Source organism: Brassica napus, chromosome A5 (assembly GCF_020379485.1).
Source record: "Brassica napus cultivar Da-Ae chromosome A5, Da-Ae, whole genome shotgun sequence".
In the NCBI taxonomy this organism is placed as follows: Eukaryota; Viridiplantae; Streptophyta; class Magnoliopsida; order Brassicales; family Brassicaceae; genus Brassica; species Brassica napus.
In genome coordinates this window covers 7,886,704-7,911,089 of record NC_063438.1, presented here as the reverse complement: position 1 = coordinate 7,911,089, position 24,386 = coordinate 7,886,704, and the positions used below count along the sequence as shown (strand labels likewise).

Here is a 24,386-nt window from a genome sequence, read left to right as displayed (position 1 = left end):
ATCAAATATTTATCAATAAACAAATTTGCAAATAAATTTTGTTTTCATAACAATGTGTTATTAATTCTTTTTTCATCCAACGTGATATTAATTTATTATTTACATCATTCGTATTTTACATTTTTAGTTCTTAGTACATATTTGTGCTAATCAAAAGTGGTTAATAATGTATAATTCAAACAAGTGGGCCAAGCTCCAGATAATATAAAACGACTAAGCCTAAATTTGGTACTAAACAGATTAATCCGGGAAAAGAAGAAAATAAACATACATAATGTTTTCCTTTTGAGTTTAATGTATTTTTTCAGTGAATCAAAATTTAGCTTCTTACGTGGTATTAATTTTGCTATAAAGAGATTTTTGAGTTAAGTTACGTAGTATTAATTTTGAGATACACTATAAAGCAAATATTAATTTTGTGTTAGGAAGTTCAACTATTGCTTTCCTTGTGAGTTTTATTGTTTTATTACGACTACTTGAATTTCTCTGTTAGCACTACTTGATTGAATTTCCAAAGTGAAAACCATTTACATATGTGTTTAGTATGCAACAATAAAATCTGATATCTCTTCTTCTTTTTGATCTATGAAGATTTCTATGACCCAGTTGAGGAAGATGAATTTGAACAGGATGTTAAGGTCCATATATTGTTCCCAACTGAATCTCTTCTGGTAAGTTCCCAGCTGTACCTCATATACATTTGAGTTCTTTTGCATGATGCATGAATTTTTTACACCCTAAAAAAACAAAGTAGTATAAGATTCGGCATTACTTGACATACGATATATATATATAATGAAAACATATTTACCTTGGATGAATTTTTACACCCTTGAAAAAAACAAAGAAGCATAAAATTCAGTTTTATTTTTCATACGATTTATGTAATGAAATCATATTTACCTTACAGTTTCGTCTGCAGTGATGAACTCAAGAGAGTAAAAAAAAGTCTAGAACTGAGACCCAGTATATATATAGATGGGTGAAGAGTCTAGGTTAAGAGGGTAGATATGGTGAGTTTAGATACAGCTCGGATATCCTCTGCCTTCAATTTTTTAAAGTTAATAGTATGATGGGAGATGGCGATAGAATAGGCGATCTAGGGTTTCACGCTCTTGATGCCTTCTCACCGATGGGATCCAGGAATTGACGGCGGGGTTGTGTTAGGAAAGAGGAATCATAAAGGGCGGAGTAAAAGAATTTCATTCAGGGGATTTTCTTCAAATCTCCGATGTTGTGGATCGGGTACAGGAAATTGGTTTAAACGGATTTTTTGGAAATCAAGGACATCTGCGAAATGGATCTCGATATTGGCAATTATACCGGTGAATTCGCATGATTACTCAGGTATTATTTTTGATTACTCAAGTATAAGGAATCTAATCTATTATAAAGAAAATGGAGGATTCAATAATGGATTTGATTTGATGGAGATATGGAGATTGGTGATTTGCGGTGGCTTAACAGGGACTGGGGGCTTGGAGTGGTTAACAGGGAAATGGGTTCTCTGGTTGGTCTCATTAAACCAACCACAGAAAACAGAGTTAATCATAGAAACGGACCTTAAGGGGAATCACATTTTGGCTGGAGCTGATGTAAGGAGGCTTATCTGGCACGTCGAGGAGTTCGGCGTTTTTTCTAGAATTGCATCACTGCTGCTCGTTTATCTTAAAAATACAAATTCAAGGAGCCAAGGATCTTTGGAAGGGATATGTGGCGTGGAAAGGAGAGAGAGCTCACGTTTTTTTATTCTAGTTTTGTTAGCAAATGATCGTTGGTGATATTGGGTTGAGTATGTTTATGTTTTCGGGGTATTGGAGTTATAAAGGAGACGCTTTCATTTTTCTTGTGTGTATGTTACCGTTTTATATAGATTGGGGCAAGGAGATGGATGTATTTTTCAGGGTCTTTGTTGGGATATGGGAATCTTTGGATTGGAGGGTACGTAACATATACGTAAGGAATGAAATCTTCTCACCCATGTTGATAGCTCAGAGGGAGGAGTTTTCTTTTCTATTACAAGTAGTTATATTTTCTGCATTCTACGTGAAAAAAGAAAATGGCAAATATGGGTGTTTAAGGCCTCAAACAAAGAACAATAGGAGGTTCATGGAAATAGGGTATCTTTACACCCGTCAATTTGGCTTTTCGTAGCATAGTAAAAAACAATATTTTAAATGAGAGTATTAAGTTGGAATTGTCGAGGAATGGGAAGTAAGTGGACCATAAGCTATTTGAAGGAGAAACGAAGCAAAATTCAGAGTTTGTTCAAAATTTTCAAGCACATATTGGTTATGATAATCTGGTCACAGTGGATCCAGTGGGGAAAAGTAGAGGATTAGCGCTTTTTTATAATAATGATTATCAGGTCAAGGTATTATATTCTAGTAACCGTATGATTGATGTGGAAGCGGAGATCCTTGGCAAAATGGTTTATCTTACTTTTGTATATGGAGATCCAGTTCAAAAGATGCGAGAACAAGTGTGGGAGCGATTAACTAGATATGGACTATCGCGATCCGAGCCCTGGTTCATTATAGGTGACCTTAATGAAATCACTGGTAATCATGAGAAAGATGGAGGATCTATACGGAGCGCGGATTCGTTTATTCCTTTTAATAACATGATAAGAAATAGTGGTTTACTAGAATTTCCTGCTCGGGGAAATAAAATGTCTTGGCAAGGAAGAAGAGGAAAAGGGAAAGGGGCAGTGCTGGTTAAATGTCGATTAGATCGTGCTTTAGCAAATGAAGAGTGGCATACTTTATTCCCATGTTCTTTTACAGAGTATTTACGGATGGTGGCTTCGGATCATCGACCGGTGGTGGCTTATCTAGAAGATAAAATTCCCAGGAGGAAGGGACAATTTCGGTTTGATAAGAGGTGGATTGGACAAGAAGGACTTATGGAATCAATTATAATGGGTTGGCTAGACCATAGCGAAGGAGGTGTAGAAGGGGGAACGGAGAGTATAGTGGCACGCATTAGCAATTGTCGTCATGAAATTGCTAAATGGAGGAAAAATAATCCACTCTATGGAAATGAAAAAATAAATGATTTACAACAAGCACTTGAGGAGGTACAAACAGATAATACTAGGTCTCAGGAGGATATTCTCGAGGTGTCAAGGAAGTTACAAGATGCATATAAGGATGAAGAAGAGTATTGGCACCAGAAAAGTAGGAATATGTGGTATTCCTCTGGGGATCTTAACACGAAGTTTTATCATGCTTTAACCAAGCAACGAAGGGTTCGTAATAGAATTGTTGGGTTACATGATGAGGATGGGACTTGGATTACAGGGGATAAAGGTGTGGAAAAGGTAGCTATTGACTATTTTGACAAATTGTTTACTACCACTTCTCCATCGGATTTCAATATTTTTCTGGCAGAGGTTACACCGGGTATTACTCCCCAGATGAATCAACGGTTGTTGAGATTAGCGACGGAAGAGGAAGTCAAAGAGGCTTTGTTTATGATGCATCCAGAGAAGGCGCCCGGGCCGGATGGCATGACTGCTCTTTTTTTCCAACACTCCTGGCATATTATTAAGAATGATTTGGTAGAGATGGTGAATAATTTTTTGGTTACGGGAAAAATGGATACACGATTAAATATTACTAATATTTGTATGATTCCAAAAACGGAAAGACCCACAAGGATGACGGAATTGCGGCCAATTAGTCTTTGTAATGTAGGATATAAGATTATTTCCAAGGTTTTGTGTCAGCGACTAAAAATCTATCTTCCCTTACTTATATCTGAAACCCAATCGGCTTTCGTGGCAGGAAGGCTGATTTCCGATAATATTCTTATAGCCCAGGAAATGTTCCATGGACTACGAACAAACAAGGCATGTCAGGGAAAGTTTATGGCAATTAAAACGGATATGAGCAAAGCATATGATAGAGTAGAATGGGACTTCATCAAGGCCCTACTACAAAAACTGGGTTTTGACATCCATTGGATTAAATTGATGATGGAATGTATATCGTCGGTTCAATATAGGGTACTTCTTAATGGTCAACCATGTGGACTCATTATTCCACATAGGGGTTTACGTCAAGGGGATCCTTTATCGCCTTATTTATTCATTCTTTGCACTGAGGCCTTAATTGCAAATATAAAAAGGGCAGAGAGGGGGAAACAACTGACGGGAATGAAGGTGGCAAGAGCTTGTCCATCGATATCCCATTTGCTTTTTGCGGACGACAGCCTCTTTTTTTGTAAAGCCAAAAAAGAAGAGTGTCAAACTATTCTTCGGATTTTAAAGGAATATGAGGCAGTTTCGGGGCAGTTAATAAATTTGGAAAAGTCTTCAATTCAATTTGGACATAAGATTGAAGAATCAGTACGACAGGATTTAAGGGATATTTTGAGTATTTAGAATCTTGGAGGAATGGGATCTTATCTTGGTTTGCCAGAAAATATGGGGGGTTCAAAGATCCAAGTGTTTAGCTTTGTTCAGGATCGATTAAATAATAGAGTCAATGGATGGACTTTCAAGTTCTTCACAAAAGGAGGAAAGGAAGTGATCATTAAATCAGTGATTACGGCATTACCAAATCATACGATGTCATGCTATCGTTTACCTAATGCAACTGTGAAAAAACTGACGAGTGCGGTATCACAATTTTGGTGGAGTTCAGGGGGAACCATAAGAGGCATGCATTGGAAATCATGGGACAAAATATGTTTAGATAAGGATGAAGGTGCTCTAGGGTTTAAGGACATCACTGATTTCAACACAGCGATGCTTGGTAAACAGTTATGGCGTCTAATAGAGAAGCCAAACACATTATTCTCTCGAGTTTTCAAAGGTCGGTATTACAGGAATGCTTCACCTCTGGAACCGATTCGTTCATATTCTCCGTCATATGGCTGGCGGAGTATCGTCTCTGCTAGATCTCTGGTAAGCAAAGGACTAATCAAAAGGGTGGGATCAGGTTCTTCCATATCTGTATGGAATGATCCATGGCTCCCAACCACTCGCCCGAGACCAGCAAATAAAAATCAACAGTGGAGTCTTACAGTGGAGTCTCTCATTGACTCTACCTCACGTACTTGGAACTCACAGGCAATTCAGTTATTGGTGGATCCACAGGATGCGAAACTTATAGAAAGTTTACCACTGAGCAGGATTCAGAGGGTAGACAGAGATGGGTGGCACTTCACAAAAAATGGAAAATACACGGTCAAATCGGGTTATCAGGTAGAACGGATTTATCCAGATAGGAAGAGACCACCATTGCTGATTGGCCCCACAGTGAATGTTCTGAAGGCGTTCTGTTGGAAGATAAGGTGTCCACCAAAGTTAAAACATTTTCTATGGCAATTGGTGACAGGATGTATATCAGTAAGGAAGAATTTACAGGCAAGGGGGATTCAAGGGGATCTTTGTTGTGCAAGATGTGGAGCCCATGAGGAATCAATAAATCATGTGTTTTTTGAATGTCCTCCGGTACTCCAGGTCTGGACTCTCTCGAAGATACCATCAAATCCAGATATTTTCCCAACAAGTTCTCTCTTCACAAACATGGATCATCTATTTTGGAGAGTTTTTCCGCAGCTGGAAGATCATCAGTTTGCATGGATACTATGGTACATCTGGAAAGCTAGGAATAATAAAGTCTTCAGTAATTTGGATATGGATCCCATGGATACACTTAAATTAGCGGAAACAGAATCAACAATGTGGGCTGAAGCACAAATATTGAATGAACAGAGGATAATACCACAACAAGTGGATACGACATTGCCGTCAATTCCAGGAAGATGGTGTTTCACAGATGGTTCATGGAAAGAGGGGGACATTTTTTCAGGACAAGGTTGGCTCAGCACCTTAGAAGGATTTGAGGGATTGTTGGGGGCAAGGAATGTGAGGGCTAGTATCTCTCCCCTTCATGCGGAGATGGAAGCGCTTCTTTGGGCAATGGAATGTATGAGGAATTTACGTCAGTTTCAGGTTACGTTTGCAACGGATTGTTCTCAATTGGTGAAGATGGTTTCGGAACCAGATGAATGGCCAGCTTTTGCAAATTACTTGGAGGATGTCAAGACCCTAAAAGAGAGCTTCACCAGATCAGAGATCATCTATGTACCAAGGACGCAAAATACAATGGCGGATAGACTAGCACACAGTGCTAAGAAGCAACCGTCTTTTGTCGTTCACATGGATGCAGATCACCCGGTTTGGTTTACAGAGTCAGTATGAGTCTGTAATAGTTGACGATAAAAAAAAAAAAAAAAAAAAAAAAAGAAGTTAATAGTATGATTGTATCTTTTGAAAATCTCTATAATCAATTTTAGAAATTGTTCAAATTTCTTGCGCAAAATATGGAAACTAATTACAAAAGGCATCATTAATTGATTAACGCTTTTCAAGGAAGATCTTGGGAGGTAATATATTAGAGAATAATAAGATACATGATCTAGCTTGTAGTGTTTACACGTGAGAATAAATTTTAAAACCAGTGGCATGAGATTGTAATTCTTTAGGAAAATTCAGGGCTATTTTAAATTTGTACTTATGTTTTAATAGATTAGATAGTATATCATAAAAAGTATAGAACAACTGAAATGAAATGGTAACTTTTAAAATTGAAAACTATAGTTAAAATTATAAAATAACTAAGATAAGACAAAAATGCTATAGCAAGTTGCTTGTAAAAACCTCTCTCTCTTTCCTCCGTTCTCCATCTAAAATCTTTTACGGCGGTGATGACGAGAGAGGTTCATGATTTTGCCAGTTTCTTCTTCAGTCTAATTCCTGATGATCAGGTTTTGACTCTGGCAAGTGACGGCTTTTTCAGCAACGATTTGGCGGCTTCTTTTTCAGCAAGTGATGGCTCCTTAAGTGTTGCTTTGCTGGTTTTATTTCAAGCATGTGATGGTTTCCACAACACCTCTTCTAACTTTCATCGCTAATCTCCAATGTTTGTTAGTGTTTAGTTATGGTTTTCAGTTTTAATTTTTTAGTCGTCAGTTTATCTCTTGAGCGTTTAAAAGATATGTTCCTATTGACGTTTGTTCTAATCTCGAGCTTCCTATTTCAGTGTGTTCCGGTGGAGTGCTCGATTAGACATCCGACGGTGACCTCCGAGCAGGTTATGTCAACAGCATCTCTGTTCTGAGCTATCTAGTTTTCCTTTGTTTACGGCAAGGTACATGGCTATTTGATGTTACGTGAAGATGAATTTTTCGTCATTTGGGTTTCTTAAATTGGGCTTTATAATGTGTTTTTTTTTATATTTCTATATGGGCCTTATCTGGGTAAGTCTTTTTTTTTTACTTTTTGCTTTTGTATTTTATTGACTGTTTAGTTTTATTAATAAAAAACGAGATGACAACAAAAAAAACTAAGATGAGGCGGTAACTTCTAGAGTCCAAATCTACGGATTAGCACGAAGCCTGGTGTTTCAGATTGCTTCTTTTTTTTTTCTAACAGAATCTCACAACGGACTTTTTAAAGTTAGATAAAAAGGTCATAATTTGGAATTCGACAAAAGCATACTCATTTTCGCTTATTCAACTACTCCATGCTCTCTCCTTTCTTAAAAAAAAAGTGTCTATTTAGCATTTTTTGTTACACGAAAATATTATTTTACATTTCAATCTAACTTATTTATTTTTAGTTCCTTATAATTACAAAATGCATTAATTTTATAGATAAAGTTTATTTAACATATGATTACTTGCCTACATTCTCAGCATCAAGAACTTGGGATCAAGTGCGGGTTAAAAGAGATAAAGTTCTTTGGAGCAAAGTGGTTTGGTTGCCACAAGGCGTTCCAAGGTACGCCTTCATCCTTTGGTTAGCTATCAAGAACAGATTGTCTACAGGGGATAGAATGAGACAGTGGGGGATGGTGCAGGGATGTGTGTTCTGTGGAGAAAGAGACGAGACTAGAGATCATCTTTATTTTTCCTGTCCATATTCATACACAGTTTGGGAAGTGCTTGCACGCCGGCTTGTTGGAAATGGAATCAATCCAGATTGGCAGTGGACCATTACTCGACTGCAGCGTATGACCGATAAGAGATTGGATACCATACTTGCAAGAATGTTATTCCAGAGTACAGTCTATCATGTATGGAGGGAGAGGAATGCTAGGCGCCACCAACAGCCTGGTATGAGTACTGATCAGATGAGAAGAAGGATTGACAAAGCCATGAGAAATAGGATTGTCTCCCTTCGATATAAACCGGACCACAAATACGGAGGACTATTAACGCGATGGTTCGAGGCCACTCTCTAGATCAGATCATTCTTTATTTATCATACCATAGCATAGAGGAAACTTAGTTCAATATTTGTACCTTGTACATAACATTATTTCCCGATGGATCAATAAATTTTAAATTTCATCAAAAAAAAAAAGTTTATTTAACATATTATTGGTTAGACAGATAAAATTTATAAAAATATAAATTCATTTCAATCCTTTTTTTAATATATATATAAAATGTCTGATTAACATCTATATTTGTATTTGCGAAGTAAACTTTCGTAATAGAGCTCTCACATTAAAAGTTAAAATGGTTAAATTCGTACCCTTAATGAAGTTATTATATAACTAAAAAGAATTTAACATTAATAATATTAGATTTCAAAAAAAAAGAAAAATTTATATATTTTTTTTGTTTATATCATAACGTTTATAAAAAATATTATCTTATTATATAAAGCTTGGTTCTTCAAAGTTGCTAATTAACAGGATCACGACACATAGCAATTATATATTTAAGATTGTGACATATGTTAATTTATCTCATAATTAAAAATATATATACTAAGATATTACCCAAAACAAATTTTATTAAAAATATTATTATATAACTTATTTAATAGTAATTTTCCTTTTTTAAATACTAATCAAAAGATAATTGCAAAAGATTATTTGATTATAATTTTCTTTCTAATATTGTGACATGTGTTTAAATATATAATGATTAAAAATATATATATAATAAGATAATACGAACGAATTTTGAAAAAAACTACTTTTAAAAATTATTTAATAGTAAAAAAGATTTTAAAAAATATTTCATCGTAATTTTTTTAGAAATTTTCCTTTTTCAAAATCCTAAAAAATAGATTTGAAAATAATTTATTTAATATAAATTTTCTTTTCTAAACTTTTACTGAAAATATAATTATAAAAGATTATATTGAGCTTGGTTCTTCAAAATTCCTAATTAACATGATTGTGACACCTGGTAGTTACATATTTATACATGTGATATTTGTTAAACTATATCATAATCAAAATATATATACTAAAATAATAAGAACATTTTTTTAAAAATTATTATAAATATTATTTAATAGTCTTATTATTATTAATTTTACTATTATTATTATTATTATTATTATTATTATTATTACAGTTGTTATTACTATATTTTATTATAATGTTTGTTTTAAAAGATACTAAAGATAGAGAATTATAAAATATAAACATTAACTTTTAAGAAAAAAATGTTAAACAAAAACGAATTGTAATATGATTGTGATATGTGCCAATTAAAAAATTAAATTGTGTATGTGTCAATAAAAACTTTCATTATGTGAAAATAACTTATTTTTTTGCTAAAATATTAAATAAAGAGATTTCTAAAAGAATTTTTTTTTCTAATCCAACCAATTAAGATTTTTTTTTCCTTTTCTTTTAAATTGTGACTAGAGATAATTGTAAAATTTTATTTAATAGTAATTTTTACTTCAAACATTTAATGATAAACATGATATTAACAATTATTCAATTAACAAGAAAAATTGTAAAAACGAATTTTGAAAATTGCAACTTTTAAAAATAGTTAATATTAACTGAAAATAGTTATTTGATAGAAATTTGTTCTTTAAATCCTGGACAAAATATAATTGTAAAACATTATGTAATATTAATTTCTTTTTCTAAAAACCTACAAAGTGTAAAAGAATATTTGATAGTTGTTTTCCTTTTTTTTATTAAAAAAATCCTAAACAGAAGAAGTATAGTATTTTTAAGTCCTAACCAAAAGAGAATTGTAATAATGTATTTGATATTATTTTTAAGAGAGTGTTTGATGATGAACATGCTAAAAATTATATAATTAACAAAAGAAGTGTAAAATTAGTATTGATACGATTTGTAAAAATAGAAATTTTGAAAATATTTATTTATAAATAAAAATAATTATTTGATAGCAATATTTTTTCTAAAATTTTTAAAGAGAAGAAAATTGTAATAAGTTATATGACAATAAGTTACCTTTTCTAAAATCTTAAACAAAATTGTAAAAAAGTATTTAATATTATTTTTATTTTTTAATTGAAAATAAAATGAAGATTTATAAAATAGAATGTTTTCCTTTTTTAAAAAATCATAGCAAAATAAAAATTTAAAAACTTATTTAATAAAACATTAAATTACTACATAAGAACATGTATAATATTATCATTAATTCGATTGGTGTATTTAATTTTCATTTCTTTTTACTTTTCATTTATTATTTCTGATTATGTTCAGTTTAAATGTCTATATATAGTATTTTCTCTAATCCTTTGTATAAAGTTTATAGCAACTCATCTATGCACCATAACTATAAAAAAAAAATATTAACGTGAACTTATGTGTAAAATGAGTTTGAGTTATAAAATAAATCTCAAACAACATATGCAAAAAACAATCATAATATTATAATAAAATAATTTTTTTATTTTATACTTTTTATTAAATTAAACATCAAACAAAACCCGTTGCGTTGCAACGGGCTCATATTTTGTTTTAAGATAAAACACAATATATAAGAATTGTATATTAATTAATAAATAAATATTAATTAAGCAAAAATATTTGTATAATAGTATATTCTAAAATATTTCTAATATTTGAGTGTTTTGAAAAATTCAATACAACAATAAGTATATATAGTTTAATGAATTTTTATATCATATATAAATAATTTGATGTTTGATCTTAAACTTTTTGAAAAAATATAATAACTTATCATACTGATTTTTAAATTAATAAAATATAAATTAATAAATATTCGTAATAATATTATGCATGTATATATGGTCAAAACATCTAATTTTTTTATAACAGAAAGAGTATATCAATAAAAAAACCATCATGTATTTTTTATTTCTTTTCCACCTTTTTAAAACATAGACTTTAATAGTTTTACTGAACTCGTCAAACATTGCTTCTTGTCTCCCCATCATTTCCAATGAGATTTCAATTTTTCCTTTAAGAAAAGAGAAATTAAGAAAAACAAAATAGCAAATACCGATGTGGAATCTTCCATGTCATTCGTAAAGCATTTAATGATTATTTTTCTCCGAGGTCCTAAAGATGTCTGTTTTTTCTTTTTTTTTTGTACTCTTTCAAATTTCAATAGGTTTTCTTATGAATGAATATAAAATTACATTAACAAGAACCACTTCCCAATGCGACAGTTCTAATTCTAAAATGTATGCATCCATTAGCACCTAAACTATTTGTTCATCCTCTAGGATAGTACTTATACAGTATAAACTGAGTCCTTTGATTTTGCTAGTATATAAAAGAGATCTCTTTTTAGAATGCAATAAAGCAAGAAAAGGTTATTTAAAAAAAAAATATTGCAAGAAAAGGGGACAAACTCTTCCATTAGTATTGAAGGATTTATGTTCCATAAATTTTGATTAGAAAGAGCTTTTGTAATTTCATGCTGTAAAAATATACTAGAAAAGATTGTTTACCCAATTAGGCTTCTTAGTTTTCCTTTAAATTTCTTCATGTTTACTATATTTAATAAATGTTCAACAGCTATTATATGGCGTTTCTACTGTAAGAACTAAGACTAGTAGTCAAAAACCAAACACTGAAAATTCAAAGAATAAAATAACCCATGGACAACTAATGTTGGCAATCAGATCAAAATTGTGTTATTCAAACTAATTGGAAACTCAATAGAAAAGATCTGTTCAGAGGTTTTGTAGCCTACGTTATGGGCTGGTTGTGTTTTGTTCACTTAATTTGAACTACTTCTAGATTAATTAAATATGTTAGGCAAATCTGTAGGTGCATTCTATTTTGAATAGAAGTTGATATGAGTTTGGAGGGGCAAAGAGACAATTTTTGATAAGTCTGATGGATACATTGACTGTGGGTGTCTAACACATCCAAGTTGATAGATTTTCGTGAATAAATAATACTCATTAATTAACACATACATAAAATATATGAAATCGTAAAATATATATACATATATGAAATCGTTGCTATCAAGCGAATAACTGTGTGGAGATTATTGTTGGCGATGATCACAAACTAGTCAAATGGTTTTTCATGCATGTCCCCGGCATTTTGGGGTTAAAAAACATTCCTTGGATGCACCACAACTGATATTTTATTAAGAATCATAACCACGTTCTAGCATTATGGTTTCTAGGGTTATGGCATGGAGCATGTTTTCTTGGTAGATTATATTTTATTTTAAAACTAAGAATTTTCTTAAATTTTTGGATTAAGTTCACGTACCAGATCAATTTTTGTTGGATATATATATATTTTTGTTAGACATATATATACTTTACCCTTTTGAGGATTTTCTATATGTAACAACTGGAATATTTGGAACTTAGTTCAGGCTGATCATCTTTCTCTTCTTATATATGAAAAAGATAATAAGGCCTGTAAATGAGATAAATGAGATATAGTAAATCTATGAGATTAAAGAGAAGAGTTTCACTTCGAAGACAAGGATTAGAAGCTTGAACTCACGTGGTTTTCACTTAATGTGATGGTCCTAGTTGAAACTTCTCTTGAGGATTTTTTTCAAAAACCCATTTATTTTAATAATCTCTTCAGACATTAATTAGGATTATCTCGTTTTGTGGGTCTTGCATTAATTTCCTTTGGAGTCATGTACTACTCCGTAGTTAGCTTTCAAGATCAATAGTTCGAAAGTCATGGTCGGTCTACAAAGTACAAAGTAATAGACCCAAACGATATTTAAAAGAGGCATTTTTCGCTTACATTTATTATACTAAGAATTGTTTTTTTTTAAGAGGCGTTTTCGTTTAAATTTATCGTATTAAGAATTGTTGTTAGTATTAGGGCCTGACTGGTTCAAACGCAGCGGTTGCGGTTGCGGTTGCGGGCGTTTGCGGATGCGGGTGGTTGCGGTTTTTAGCGGTTTTAAAAGATTTGTACGACTCGTTCTGCGGTTAAAAATTGGTGCGTTTGCGGGATACTTATGACTGGTTAACTACTAGATACAGCAGCGGTTAAATAATAAATTAACAATATTTACATTTTATATAATTATAAAAATATCAAAAATCATAATATTATAATAAATATATAAATTATATTTTCAAAGTTATAGTTTTAAATTTTTAAAAATTATAGAAAATATTTTTATTTTAAAATTTTATAATATTAATTAAAATATCATAGATATATTTTAGTATTTTTATAATTTCATTTTTAAAAATTTATTGAATATTTTTATTTTTTGTATTTATATGGTTTTTAAAAAAAAGAAAAAAAAATTATCCTCCCGCAACCGTCCGCAACCGCAAACGCTAGCTCGAACCAGCTTTTGAATTTAAGAGGTTCGGAGCGGTTTGAAGCGATTTATAGCGGTTTGTATGATTGTTTCGAAACGCTGTCAACCGCTACCAACCGCAAAAGCTGCGTTTGCGGGTGGTAGCGGGGAAACCAATCAAGCTCTTAATATGTAAATAACATTTATAACTTTTGATAAGAGTAGTATTTTAAAGATACTTTAGCAATATTTATGGAACTTTCACTAATAAATTTATGGAGTAAGTGTATAGTAAAACAATAAGAATTTTAAAATAAAAAATTTTGTATTAACAAATTATTTTACTAAATTATGATTGACTGTATCAGATAGTTATAATAAAATTTAATAATATTGCTTTACAATTAAGTTAATGAAATCTTCACCAATTACTAATAAGATAGAATTAGTTTATAAAATTTTAGTAAAATTTTTATTATAAATATATATAATATTATCTAAAAGCATAAAATATATTTTAATTTTTTGTTTAGGACATTCAAAAACATTAGATCGAAACTGTTGACCAAAATATATTTTATTAAAGTAGTGAATAATAATTATACTGTTCTCTAAATATATATTAAATAAATATTTAATTAATAATACGAAGACAAATTAAAAAAAAAATCAAACTTTTTTCAATTTTTTTTTCAAATATATTCTTTTTTAAACTGTTTTTCTTTTAAAAATATGGGAATATCTTCTTAAACAAATTCAGGAAGATGACTTTCCCAAATATAAATACAAATTATATTCAAAAATTCTAATTAAATGTTTATGAATGCAATTCTAAATTTTAGAATTTTGTTTTACAAATTCGTGAACATATCATACATACATATTCAAAAAGGTTTTCTTAAACTGTTTATAAGAAAAAATGTTTCCCAAAAAATCAGGGTTATTTTTGAAAATATATTTTTGATTTTATCGTTTTTGGATTTTTTTTCTATTTATATTTTTATATATTTACTAAATTATTAAATAAATTATAAATGAGGATATAATTGTTATTTATCACTTTCATGAAACCTAATTTGATCATTTTGACTTTTGAGGTTATTTGGAAAAAACAAAACAAAAGCTAAAAGTAAAAAGTATTATTTAGAAGATTTGTCCCTGTTTTTATGTATCGCTTTTAATTTTATCAGATAATTATAATTAGATAAGTGAACCGATATATTTAAAATGAATTAAGGAGCATTTAACAAAAAAAAAATGTGAAATAGATATCAACATTCAACTCTGTCTTATTAGACATTCTTATTGACAAAGATCTTTGTGTTTTTGGTACGTGGATAGGTACTAGTCATATAGCTAGCAAATCGAAGAAAAAGTGCACAAATACTTGTTCTTCTTGGATTCAAAAAAGGTTAGGTCTTTGAATACTGTGTAAAGAAACTACATCTACAATTTTTGGACGTTAATAGGTTATTAATTAGATTGTTCAAAACGATGCTGAAGGTCTGTCTTGTTGCGAGTTCGTATAGATTAAATATTATCCCCATCTCCCATAAAATTAATCACACCTCCAAACTTCACATCCATATTATTAACGATGTCATTTAACTATTTAAGCCCTGTGTGGTGATAGAGTCAAATAATTGCATTTATAATGTCTAAAACAGAACTTTAATTACTTATGGAGTATTGTTTTTATCTTTTAACTTTCCAGTAGTTAAATCAATCTTTATTAACAAGTCGTTAAGGACTTTCAATGTATTTATGTGCAAAAAGTTAGTCTTGATTTCGTGCCAATGGTAAAAGCAAGACCACTTTTTGACTACCATCGTGCAACCACACGCATTCGTTAATGCTATATAGACATTGATCTCCTTTGTCTTGCCAAGAAAAAACATTGGGCATCATTATCTATTATAAACTCTTACTTAAAATACGTTTCGGGATTTAAAAATATTAGCCATTCTAAAAGGACTAACGTATTAAAGTTTATAATGAATTTGCTGGTAACCATTTATAATAAGAAAAATATCATATGATAAAATACTTTTTGTTCCAAAATTACATACAGAGAATTTTATTTTTTTTCAAAATATCATTAACTAAAAATAAAAAATTATTTATATTCGGATTTGAATTTAGTCATTAAGATTTAAAATTTAGTATTACAAACAGGGTGGTGTTAGGTTAAAGTCTTAAAGACCTAGAGTTTGGAGAAATTGTCATTTAAATATTTAGTTAATACTATTTTGAATATCATTCTTTGTATGTTATCGTTATCATATTTTTGTGCTATCTAAGAGATTTGCCTTTTTTGAATATATTATAATTTATTATAAATTTGTTAAAGCCTTTAAATCTTATATACTAAAGAGTGATTCTATTTTCTATCTTCCTCTTCTTGTTTCCAAGATTCAACAAAAAAAATATCTCCAACAATACTGATGGCTTAAATCTGGTGTATAATTTAATTTTTCTTCTGTAAGGAATTTTAATGAATAAAACAGTTGAGGCGTTTAGCATGGTTTTTTGTCTTACTTTGGCTATAGTTAAATAAGACAAAGGTTTATCACCAAAGATGGAGTTTATGAAATTTTATATTTGGTTCTCCGTAATCCGATAAAAACAAATGTTGCTTTTCACGCATCGAAGGCTGTCCTAAGATGCTTCGCAGAGATTCTGTCTTCATGTATTTCTATCTAATCTATTAAAAAAGGAGTACAAAATTAGATTATCCCTTAGTTTTTCACTATATTTACAATAGCATGCCACTGAAGTTATTAATTAACCTATCTTTTAGGATTTTTGTCTTTTCTCTTCAATTAATGTATTTCCAAAATCAAATTCTAACTAAAAAATCATGGTAACAATAATTAATAAACCTAAATTTTAATATTAATTGTCTTTTCTTTTTTTATTATACATATGTGTGTTTGAAAATAATTAATTCCATATATACATTTCATAATTACATACATTATACGGTAATTATTTTACTAATTCCACATATACATAGTAAATAGTATACAAAAATTTTATTATACATAATCATAAAATTGTGATCCATAAAAATAGTTTATACAACAATTTTATTATATATAATCATAAAATTTTGATCCATAAAAATAAAAATACATTTGTGTGACTTTACAGGTCATATTCTAAATAAATAGATGATATAACTAAGGGTTTACATGATAAAATAAAACTACTCAATATAAACTATAGAATTATTGTGTTTAGAAATGTCATATTAAAAATAAATTAAACGGGTAACTTTTAAAATATATATTATCACTTATACAAATAAATATTTATTTATAAAAAAAACTAACACCTGCGCAGGTGCGCGGGTCAAGCTCTAGTATCTTTTGTACAAGGAGAAATAATTATAATTATCCCAAGTTCTTAATTTAATCAGTGTCTTCCCATGAAAAGTCGGGCCTCCCCAACATTACTATTCTCATAATCACTTCACAAAGTTTAATATAGTGCGAGATGAATAATTAATAGTATAAAGAGGAAGTGTTGTGTGAAGGAGAGATTGGTTGAAGTTTTGATGTGAATGTCTTTCAAGCCAACAAACATTCACATTGGAGGCCATTTCTTAAGGAGTCTCGGTCCTCGTTAGGGTTTCACGTCATTCTCACTTAGATAGTGTATTATCCTAACATTAACCACTTCCTCTCTCTTGATTTATTCCATTCTTATATTTATTAATTAATTTCCTAACTAACTTTTCTGTTCGTGTTAGAAAAAGTCAAATATAGGATTTTTTTTTTCAAACCATGAAACACTATATATGGATTATATATATTGTTAATTGTTTTGGTTATGTAGAAGGTGAAGTTTATTTCTTTTCTTTTTTGACTAAAAAGTTTATTTCATTTTAATATTACAAAAATAAATTGTTTTAAAATCGTATCTATGTAAGGATTGTGTTGTATTGGTTCTTTTCATTTTTGATCTAAAATCTCTAACATGTTTTCGTCAGTTGACAAAACATTAGTATTTGTTTCGTTTCAGATCAGTTATACTTATACCTATTTGGACTATGATAGGATATAATTTAAGGTATTGACAATTTTTACTTATGAAATGTACTTCGACATAATACATAGTTTTTTTTTATAAAACAGGAGGATACAGGGTTGCTTGAATAAAAGCCCTTATATTATTACACAATATAGTATATATTTTCTTATAACCCATGGGTTATTGAGACATCTCACCTTCCTCGACTTCTTTTTTAAAAGAGAGAAAATTGAGACATCGAGAAACTATTAAAATATTGACATATTTTTGTAAACGTTACTGAATAAAGAAAGATAGGTTGGTAGTCTACGACTGTCGTGTGTTAAAGAAAAGAAAAGAGTCAAATGACAACGTGGGGATACTTCTCAAACTGCATTGGACGCCAACCTATCACGCGCCTTTGCGGTGCTCACTCCTTTTTCCTATTCACCGTATTGTTCTCACTCAGTACCTATCACTCAGGGTCAAAACGTCATTAAACACGTTTTTTAACGCCATCGGCTATTAACGTGTAATGTGTATGTATTCCTCTTTTACAAAAAAATGTGTATGTATTCCCATCCCGTAGTCCAAATTATGGATGTCGTGAGGAAAAAAAAATACAAAGAATATACAAATTTAAACTCTGCATAAATCAGCATTTAGAATTACAACTAATTGTAGAATGAAATATCACTAGGTTGTAAACCCCAGTTATATCATCAAAGTTACAAGCTAGTTTGAATAAAATTAATATTTACCATAAAACATTATTGCTCTCATCTCGCAATAACTATATATCATCAAAGAGGATGAAAGCTGAAAAATAAAATATCCGTAAAATATGTATGAAGGAGATGAAAATCATTAAAAAGAAAATTCACAGGAATAATGTAAGAAATAACCACAGGGTGGTGGGCTAGTGGTCTTGAGGTAGTTTTCCCGCCAATACGGACCCGACTTCGAAACCCCTGTGGTCACCCGAGCCCTCCCTGCTAATTCCTGGGGTGGAAATTACGTGGCTGATGCGGGTCTTGTGGGATTAGTCGATTGACCTCGGTCGCCGGATTCCCACGGATATCAAAAAAAAAAATGTAAGAAATTGATAATTAATCAAGATACAAAATTTTAAAACATATTTTCTCTCTTTGTTCCCGAAAGTAAGTTTTTCTAAAGTGTTCACGCTTATTAAGAATTCAATAAATGTTTATAATTTAATTTTTTTTTACTTTATTATACACTTTCCAATAAATTTTCACCAATGAAATTTAACCAATTCAAAATATTTTCATTTAATGTTTCTTAAAAGTATAAAAAAATACCTTAAACATATAGAAAATCTATCTTTGTGGAACAAATAAAAAATCTAAAACATCTTAATTTTGGGAACGGAAAAAAATATTATTTATAATACAAGTTAAAAAGGTCATTCCGCGACAACTAGAAAAAATATTGGAGCAATTTTATGGCCACATCCTAAATGGATCCAGCAAAAGATTATATAACAAAGAAACGAAAAAAAAAAGATAAATGAAAAAACAAAAGCAGTATAAATTTGTCGCAAAAGAAAAAAAAAAACTACGGATATAGTTGTTTTCATAATTAAATTTAATAATTGTAACTTCTTATTTAGACACTATTATAAGCTAATATCTTATATATTAAAACAGAAGTCACAACCTTGATTCATGTGTGATTTTTTAAAAAATGGACCTAATGGACCTATTCATAGAAATTCATACTATATTTTAATTCAGACTAATAATAAATATAATTTTTAAAATATTTTAATCATAGTATCTTTTGATATCTTTTCATTTTAAATATAAATATATTTATTTTAAAATTCTAACAAATCTGTTTAAAAAGATTTTTACAAGATCTTCATTTTTGAAATTATATTTAAATATTTTCACTAATTTCAAAATTAGTTTAAAATATTAGTATACATTAATATATTAAGTTATATAAAATGAAAAATAAAAAAAAATCTATAATATTTTAGTTATTATATAATCATAATCAATCATATTAAATGAAAATTATTATATTGAGCTAAATATAATAAAATTGTATTAAAATTATATATTTATATATTTTATTTTCGTAATTATAAAATATTTATGTTCAAAAATAAAATCTAATATGTTGGTAAGATGAGTTAACATTATCAAACTATATAATACATGTATAAAAATTAACATGTATTTCTTTAAAGTTAATAATATAAAATCTTTGTAACTATTTTAATCATAATATATTTTTATTTTAAATATAATATATATTTATATATTATATTTAAAAAATTCTAATAAATCTGTGTAATATTTAAACAATAACTTAAAGTATTTTAAGTTATCGTTTAGAAATGAAAATAAATAAATTATATCCTATTTTATCTACTTTTATAGTCATGATCATGTTAAAATATAATTATTATACTAAAATAAATATGATAAAATTATATTCAATTGATAAATTTATAAATTTTATTTTCATAAATATAAACTATTTATTTAAAATATAATATGATGATAGAACGACTTAAAATTAACAAACTATATAATACATGTCTAAAAATTAACATATCTTACACTTTTATATATACAATAATAAATTATCTAAAATGAATAAGCATAAAAATATTGGTAAAAAGAAATCCAGTTTTGAAATACGGGTCAGAATTTAGCATAAATTAAATACAATTTTTTTTTAAATATATTTTCTCATGAATATATTAATTTGTTTAATAACTAAATGCAAATACAATAAGATAAATATATAATAAGAAGTGGCAAATACATAAGGTTTAAACAATTAATTAATTATAACATGAAAATTATAAAATTATTGTATTTGAAATAGTTATATAAAATTATTGTATTTGAAATAGCTATATAAATATTTAAGTATATGATTAACATTAAAAATATATACCACTTATGTTCTAAAACAATAATTGATGTATAAAAAAGGTGAAAACAAACATCCGTGCGGTTGCACGGGTCAAAATCTAGTCTTATATATTAAAATAGAAGTCATGACTTCTTTTCATGTGTGATTTTTTAAGTTTGGATCATTCCTAGAAAATATTATATTTTACATAAGTTCATTATTATATTATTTAATATCTTTATCTTTTTATTTGAAATACAAATGAATATATTTAAAATGTTCTAACAAAATCTTTTAAAAATCTTCTTAGAATCTTTTTAAATTTACTTTCAAAAATTAGTTAGTTTTAATTTAAATTATCAAAAAATATAATTAGAAATTAAAATTGAATATAGTTTTAGTTTATAAACAAAAATTTAAATAAAATGAAATTAATTAATTTCACAAATACATTTACTAATAATTTTTAAAGATTTTGTTAGAAATAAATATTTATTTTTATTTTTATTTTTTCAAATTTGTTTTCTAATAAAATAAAAATCATGATTTATTTATGAGTGATATTTTTATTTGGACCATCATTTAAATTTTATATTAAATGTATATCACTAATGCTAATATACATAATATTTTTAACTACTTTAATCATAATATCTTTTATTTAAAAAAAAAATTAAAATTCTAACAAATCTCTTGAAAAAGAATATAATAAGATCTTAATTGTCATAAATTGAATATAAATATTTTCAACTAATTTTGTAATTAGTAATGAAATGTTACTAAAAGAATAAAATTATATCCTATTTTATCAATTTTATAATAATATCTATCATTTTAAAATAAAAATGTTATATTGAACAAAATATGATAAAATTATTTTAAATTGATAAGTTAACATATTTTATTTCATAAATATAAAATATTTATGCTAAAAATATAATATGTTGGTAGAACGGATTAATATTAGTAAACTATATAATACATGTATAAAAATTTAACTTATCTTAAACTTTTTAATATACAGTAATTTATTATATAAAGTTGATAAACATTAAAAAATTACTAAAAAAATCTAGCGATTTGAATTACAGATCATGATTAAATAAATTAAATACAAAATTGTTTTCATATATGTTGTTTCATGCATTAAAAAATTTAGTTTAGTAATCAAACGTAAATTCAATAAGACAAATATATAATAAGCAACATATATATATGTGATGATTTTAATTTACAGCATGAAAACTATAAAATTATTATATTTGGCATAATTATACAAACATTTAAATATATGAGTAACATTAAAAATATATAATAATTATGTAAAACAAATATCTATATATATAAATGTGAAAATATATACCCGCACGGTTGTGCGGGTGAAAATCTAGTTTAAAGTTAAAATTAAATGAACACATGTGAACAACCTAGCTCGCTCCCTACAAACCCCTGAAAAACTATTATAAATACACGCCTCTTGGACTATCTCCTTTTAACTCTAAGCTTTCATTTCTTCCTTCTATATTCACAAACTTCAAGAGAACTCGATCCTTAAGCTGTAACGATTCGACTTAATTACTTTGTTAACTAAGACCGGCGTGACCGTGATAAAAGTAGAGATGGGCGGTCCTGGATCATCACCATGTGCTTCGTGTAAGCTTCTTCGACGACGCTGTGCAAAAGATTGCATATTTGCACCTTATTTCCCTCCTGACGATCCTCACAAATTTGCCATTGTTCATAAGGTCTTCGGCGCAAGCAACGTCAGCAAAATGTTGCAGGTTCCATTCGTTCCTATTTGCCAGTAACTATATTATATTTATTATTTTTTCTTCCATGAAAGATTATTCCGTTAGGTTCAAAAAAAAAAAAATTATTCCGTTGAAAGCTTTCAACATTCTTTGCATATGCTTCTTTAATAGTATAGATTTACGTTGAACTGTTTCACGAATTATGCTTAAAAACTATATGAACACATAAGAATTAATAATGGCAATTATATACAAAAATGGTTACATGGTTGGTACAAATTGTTACAGGAGCTACCGGTTCATCAAAGAGCTGACGCGGTGAATAGTCTGGTTTTCGAAGCAAACGCACGAGTTAGAGATCCAGTATATGGCTGCGTAGGAGCAATCTCCTACTTGCAAAATCAAGTCTCACAGCTTCAAATGCAACTAGCAGTAGCTCAGGCCGAGATTCTCTGCATCCAGATGCAACAGGAGCCAAATTTACAGTCTCATCATCAAATACTTGAACTAGACCAAGACGATAAAATTCTCTTGCTACACAACAACATCGATAACTGCAACAACAACAGTAATAACAACTTGGGTTATGCTATGTCTTCCGGGCAGTTCAACTCTAACTTTGCTTCTCCAAGCAGTATAATGCAAATGCAGATGCAAATGCAAGACCCTCTGAAGCAAGAATCTCTTTGGACTTGACTTAAGCTATTATTGTAATATAATCTTGTTGTTTGGATAACTCATAAGTGAAGTCTCGACAAGTTTGCTTCTTTGCTATGTTGAAAAAGAGAAGATGGGAACAAGTTTCGTGTAAGGAAAGAAATAGTACAAGTCAAAAACTTAAATGCATGCATGTGATGGTGATAAGATGTAGTTAGAATAGAAGCTTTGGAATTAGAGATCTGTTTTTATTTTTCCCTCTTAATTTAGTTCACCATTTCTATTTTTCATCCTCACATCGTTTGAACAGTGAAAATTAGATCTATTCCCAAACCCAGTCTAATTTTCTTCACGTCTTCAAGATTTTTTATGATTTGTCATTTTAAGTCTTCAATAAACCAACTACACTACTTTCCCCCCAAAAATGACTCAAAACGTTATAGCGTTCAAATTACGAAAATTTATATGATTTAATAGAGAAGGATATATTTGATGTTTATTTAATAAAATTATTGTGTTAAAAAAAAAATTAATAAAATTATCCTAAAATACAAGCAAATAACTTTTTACTATATATATAGATACTAAATGTAGATTTTCTTTCTACTTGCGACAAAGTGAAGTTGAAATTGAAATCAACATCTTATTCAAAATCAAATCTACATGATTCAACCTTTACAATTTGTTTTGACTTATAGATTTATTCATTCGACCGACCGATTTGATTAATCATAAGCAACACGTCAGAACGTAAAGTCGCCTGTGCTGTTGCTTTTGTACTTAATCATTTTTTAAGCATATGAATTATAATTCATAAATTCGATTAGAAAAGAGGAGGTGGTGGGTTGAATTTGATTATGTTATCTCCATTGCTAGTGTTCATGTGATCAGTAGATGAAGATTTATAATATTGCCTGTCAACACGAAAAAGAGAATCTTATGACTCAAAAAGATTGATCAGTTCCTTCAGAAATTATTATTTATATAATTGTTTTTTTTGGTGAAATATTTATATAATTGTTCTAATGCTCTTAACTTGTTTTTTATGATACCAAGCCAAATAACCACAGGGTGGTGTGCTAGTGGTCTTGAGGTAGTTAACACATCAATATGGATCCGGGTTCGAATACCCCTGTGACCACGGAATGCTTTACGCCCTCCCTAAGTTTAAAGTTATCGCGGCGTTGGTGTCGGGTCCTTGGATAATGGGTATTAGTGCCGGCTGGTTCCGGACCAGGGAGATTAGATGGTTGGCAATCGGAAACAACGTGCAGATTACGGGCCTTTGGGCAAAACGGAAACCACGTGCGGATAACGGGTTCACCTTTGAACCTCCTGTAAAAAAAAAAAAAAAAAAAAAAAAAAGAAGATACCAAGCCAGATAACTTAAAAAGTTTAACAAAAAAAAAAGCCAGATAACTTAGAAGTTTTTTTTTTAACGATGATTTATTATGATCTTACAATTATGATATAGGAAATATTACATAGACGATTCGACAATCGACAATACTACCTGCCTTATGAAGACCTACGCCTAACTGCATCACC

At 29.2% G+C, this 24,386-nt stretch overlaps 1 protein-coding gene and 1 long non-coding RNA gene across 2 annotated transcripts; both read left to right on the top strand.

Moving 5' to 3' along the window:
• The first annotated feature begins 1,020 nt into the window (after positions 1 to 1,020).
• LOC111208789 lies at positions 1,021 to 1,914 on the top strand. Its single transcript, XR_002660686.2, has 2 exons — positions 1,021 to 1,347; positions 1,434 to 1,914. It is a non-coding gene; the product is annotated as an uncharacterized LOC111208789 (long non-coding RNA).
• Positions 1,915 to 22,003: 20,089 nt separating this feature from the next.
• Positions 22,004 to 23,392, top strand: LOC106454896 (LOB domain-containing protein 12). Its single transcript, XM_013896976.3, has 2 exons — positions 22,004 to 22,211; positions 22,470 to 23,392. Exons 1-2 carry the CDS (start codon positions 22,050 to 22,052, stop codon positions 22,875 to 22,877), a joined length of 570 nt encoding a protein of 189 aa, XP_013752430.1. The 5' UTR covers positions 22,004 to 22,049; the 3' UTR covers positions 22,878 to 23,392.
• Positions 23,393 to 24,386: the final 994 nt, after the last annotated feature.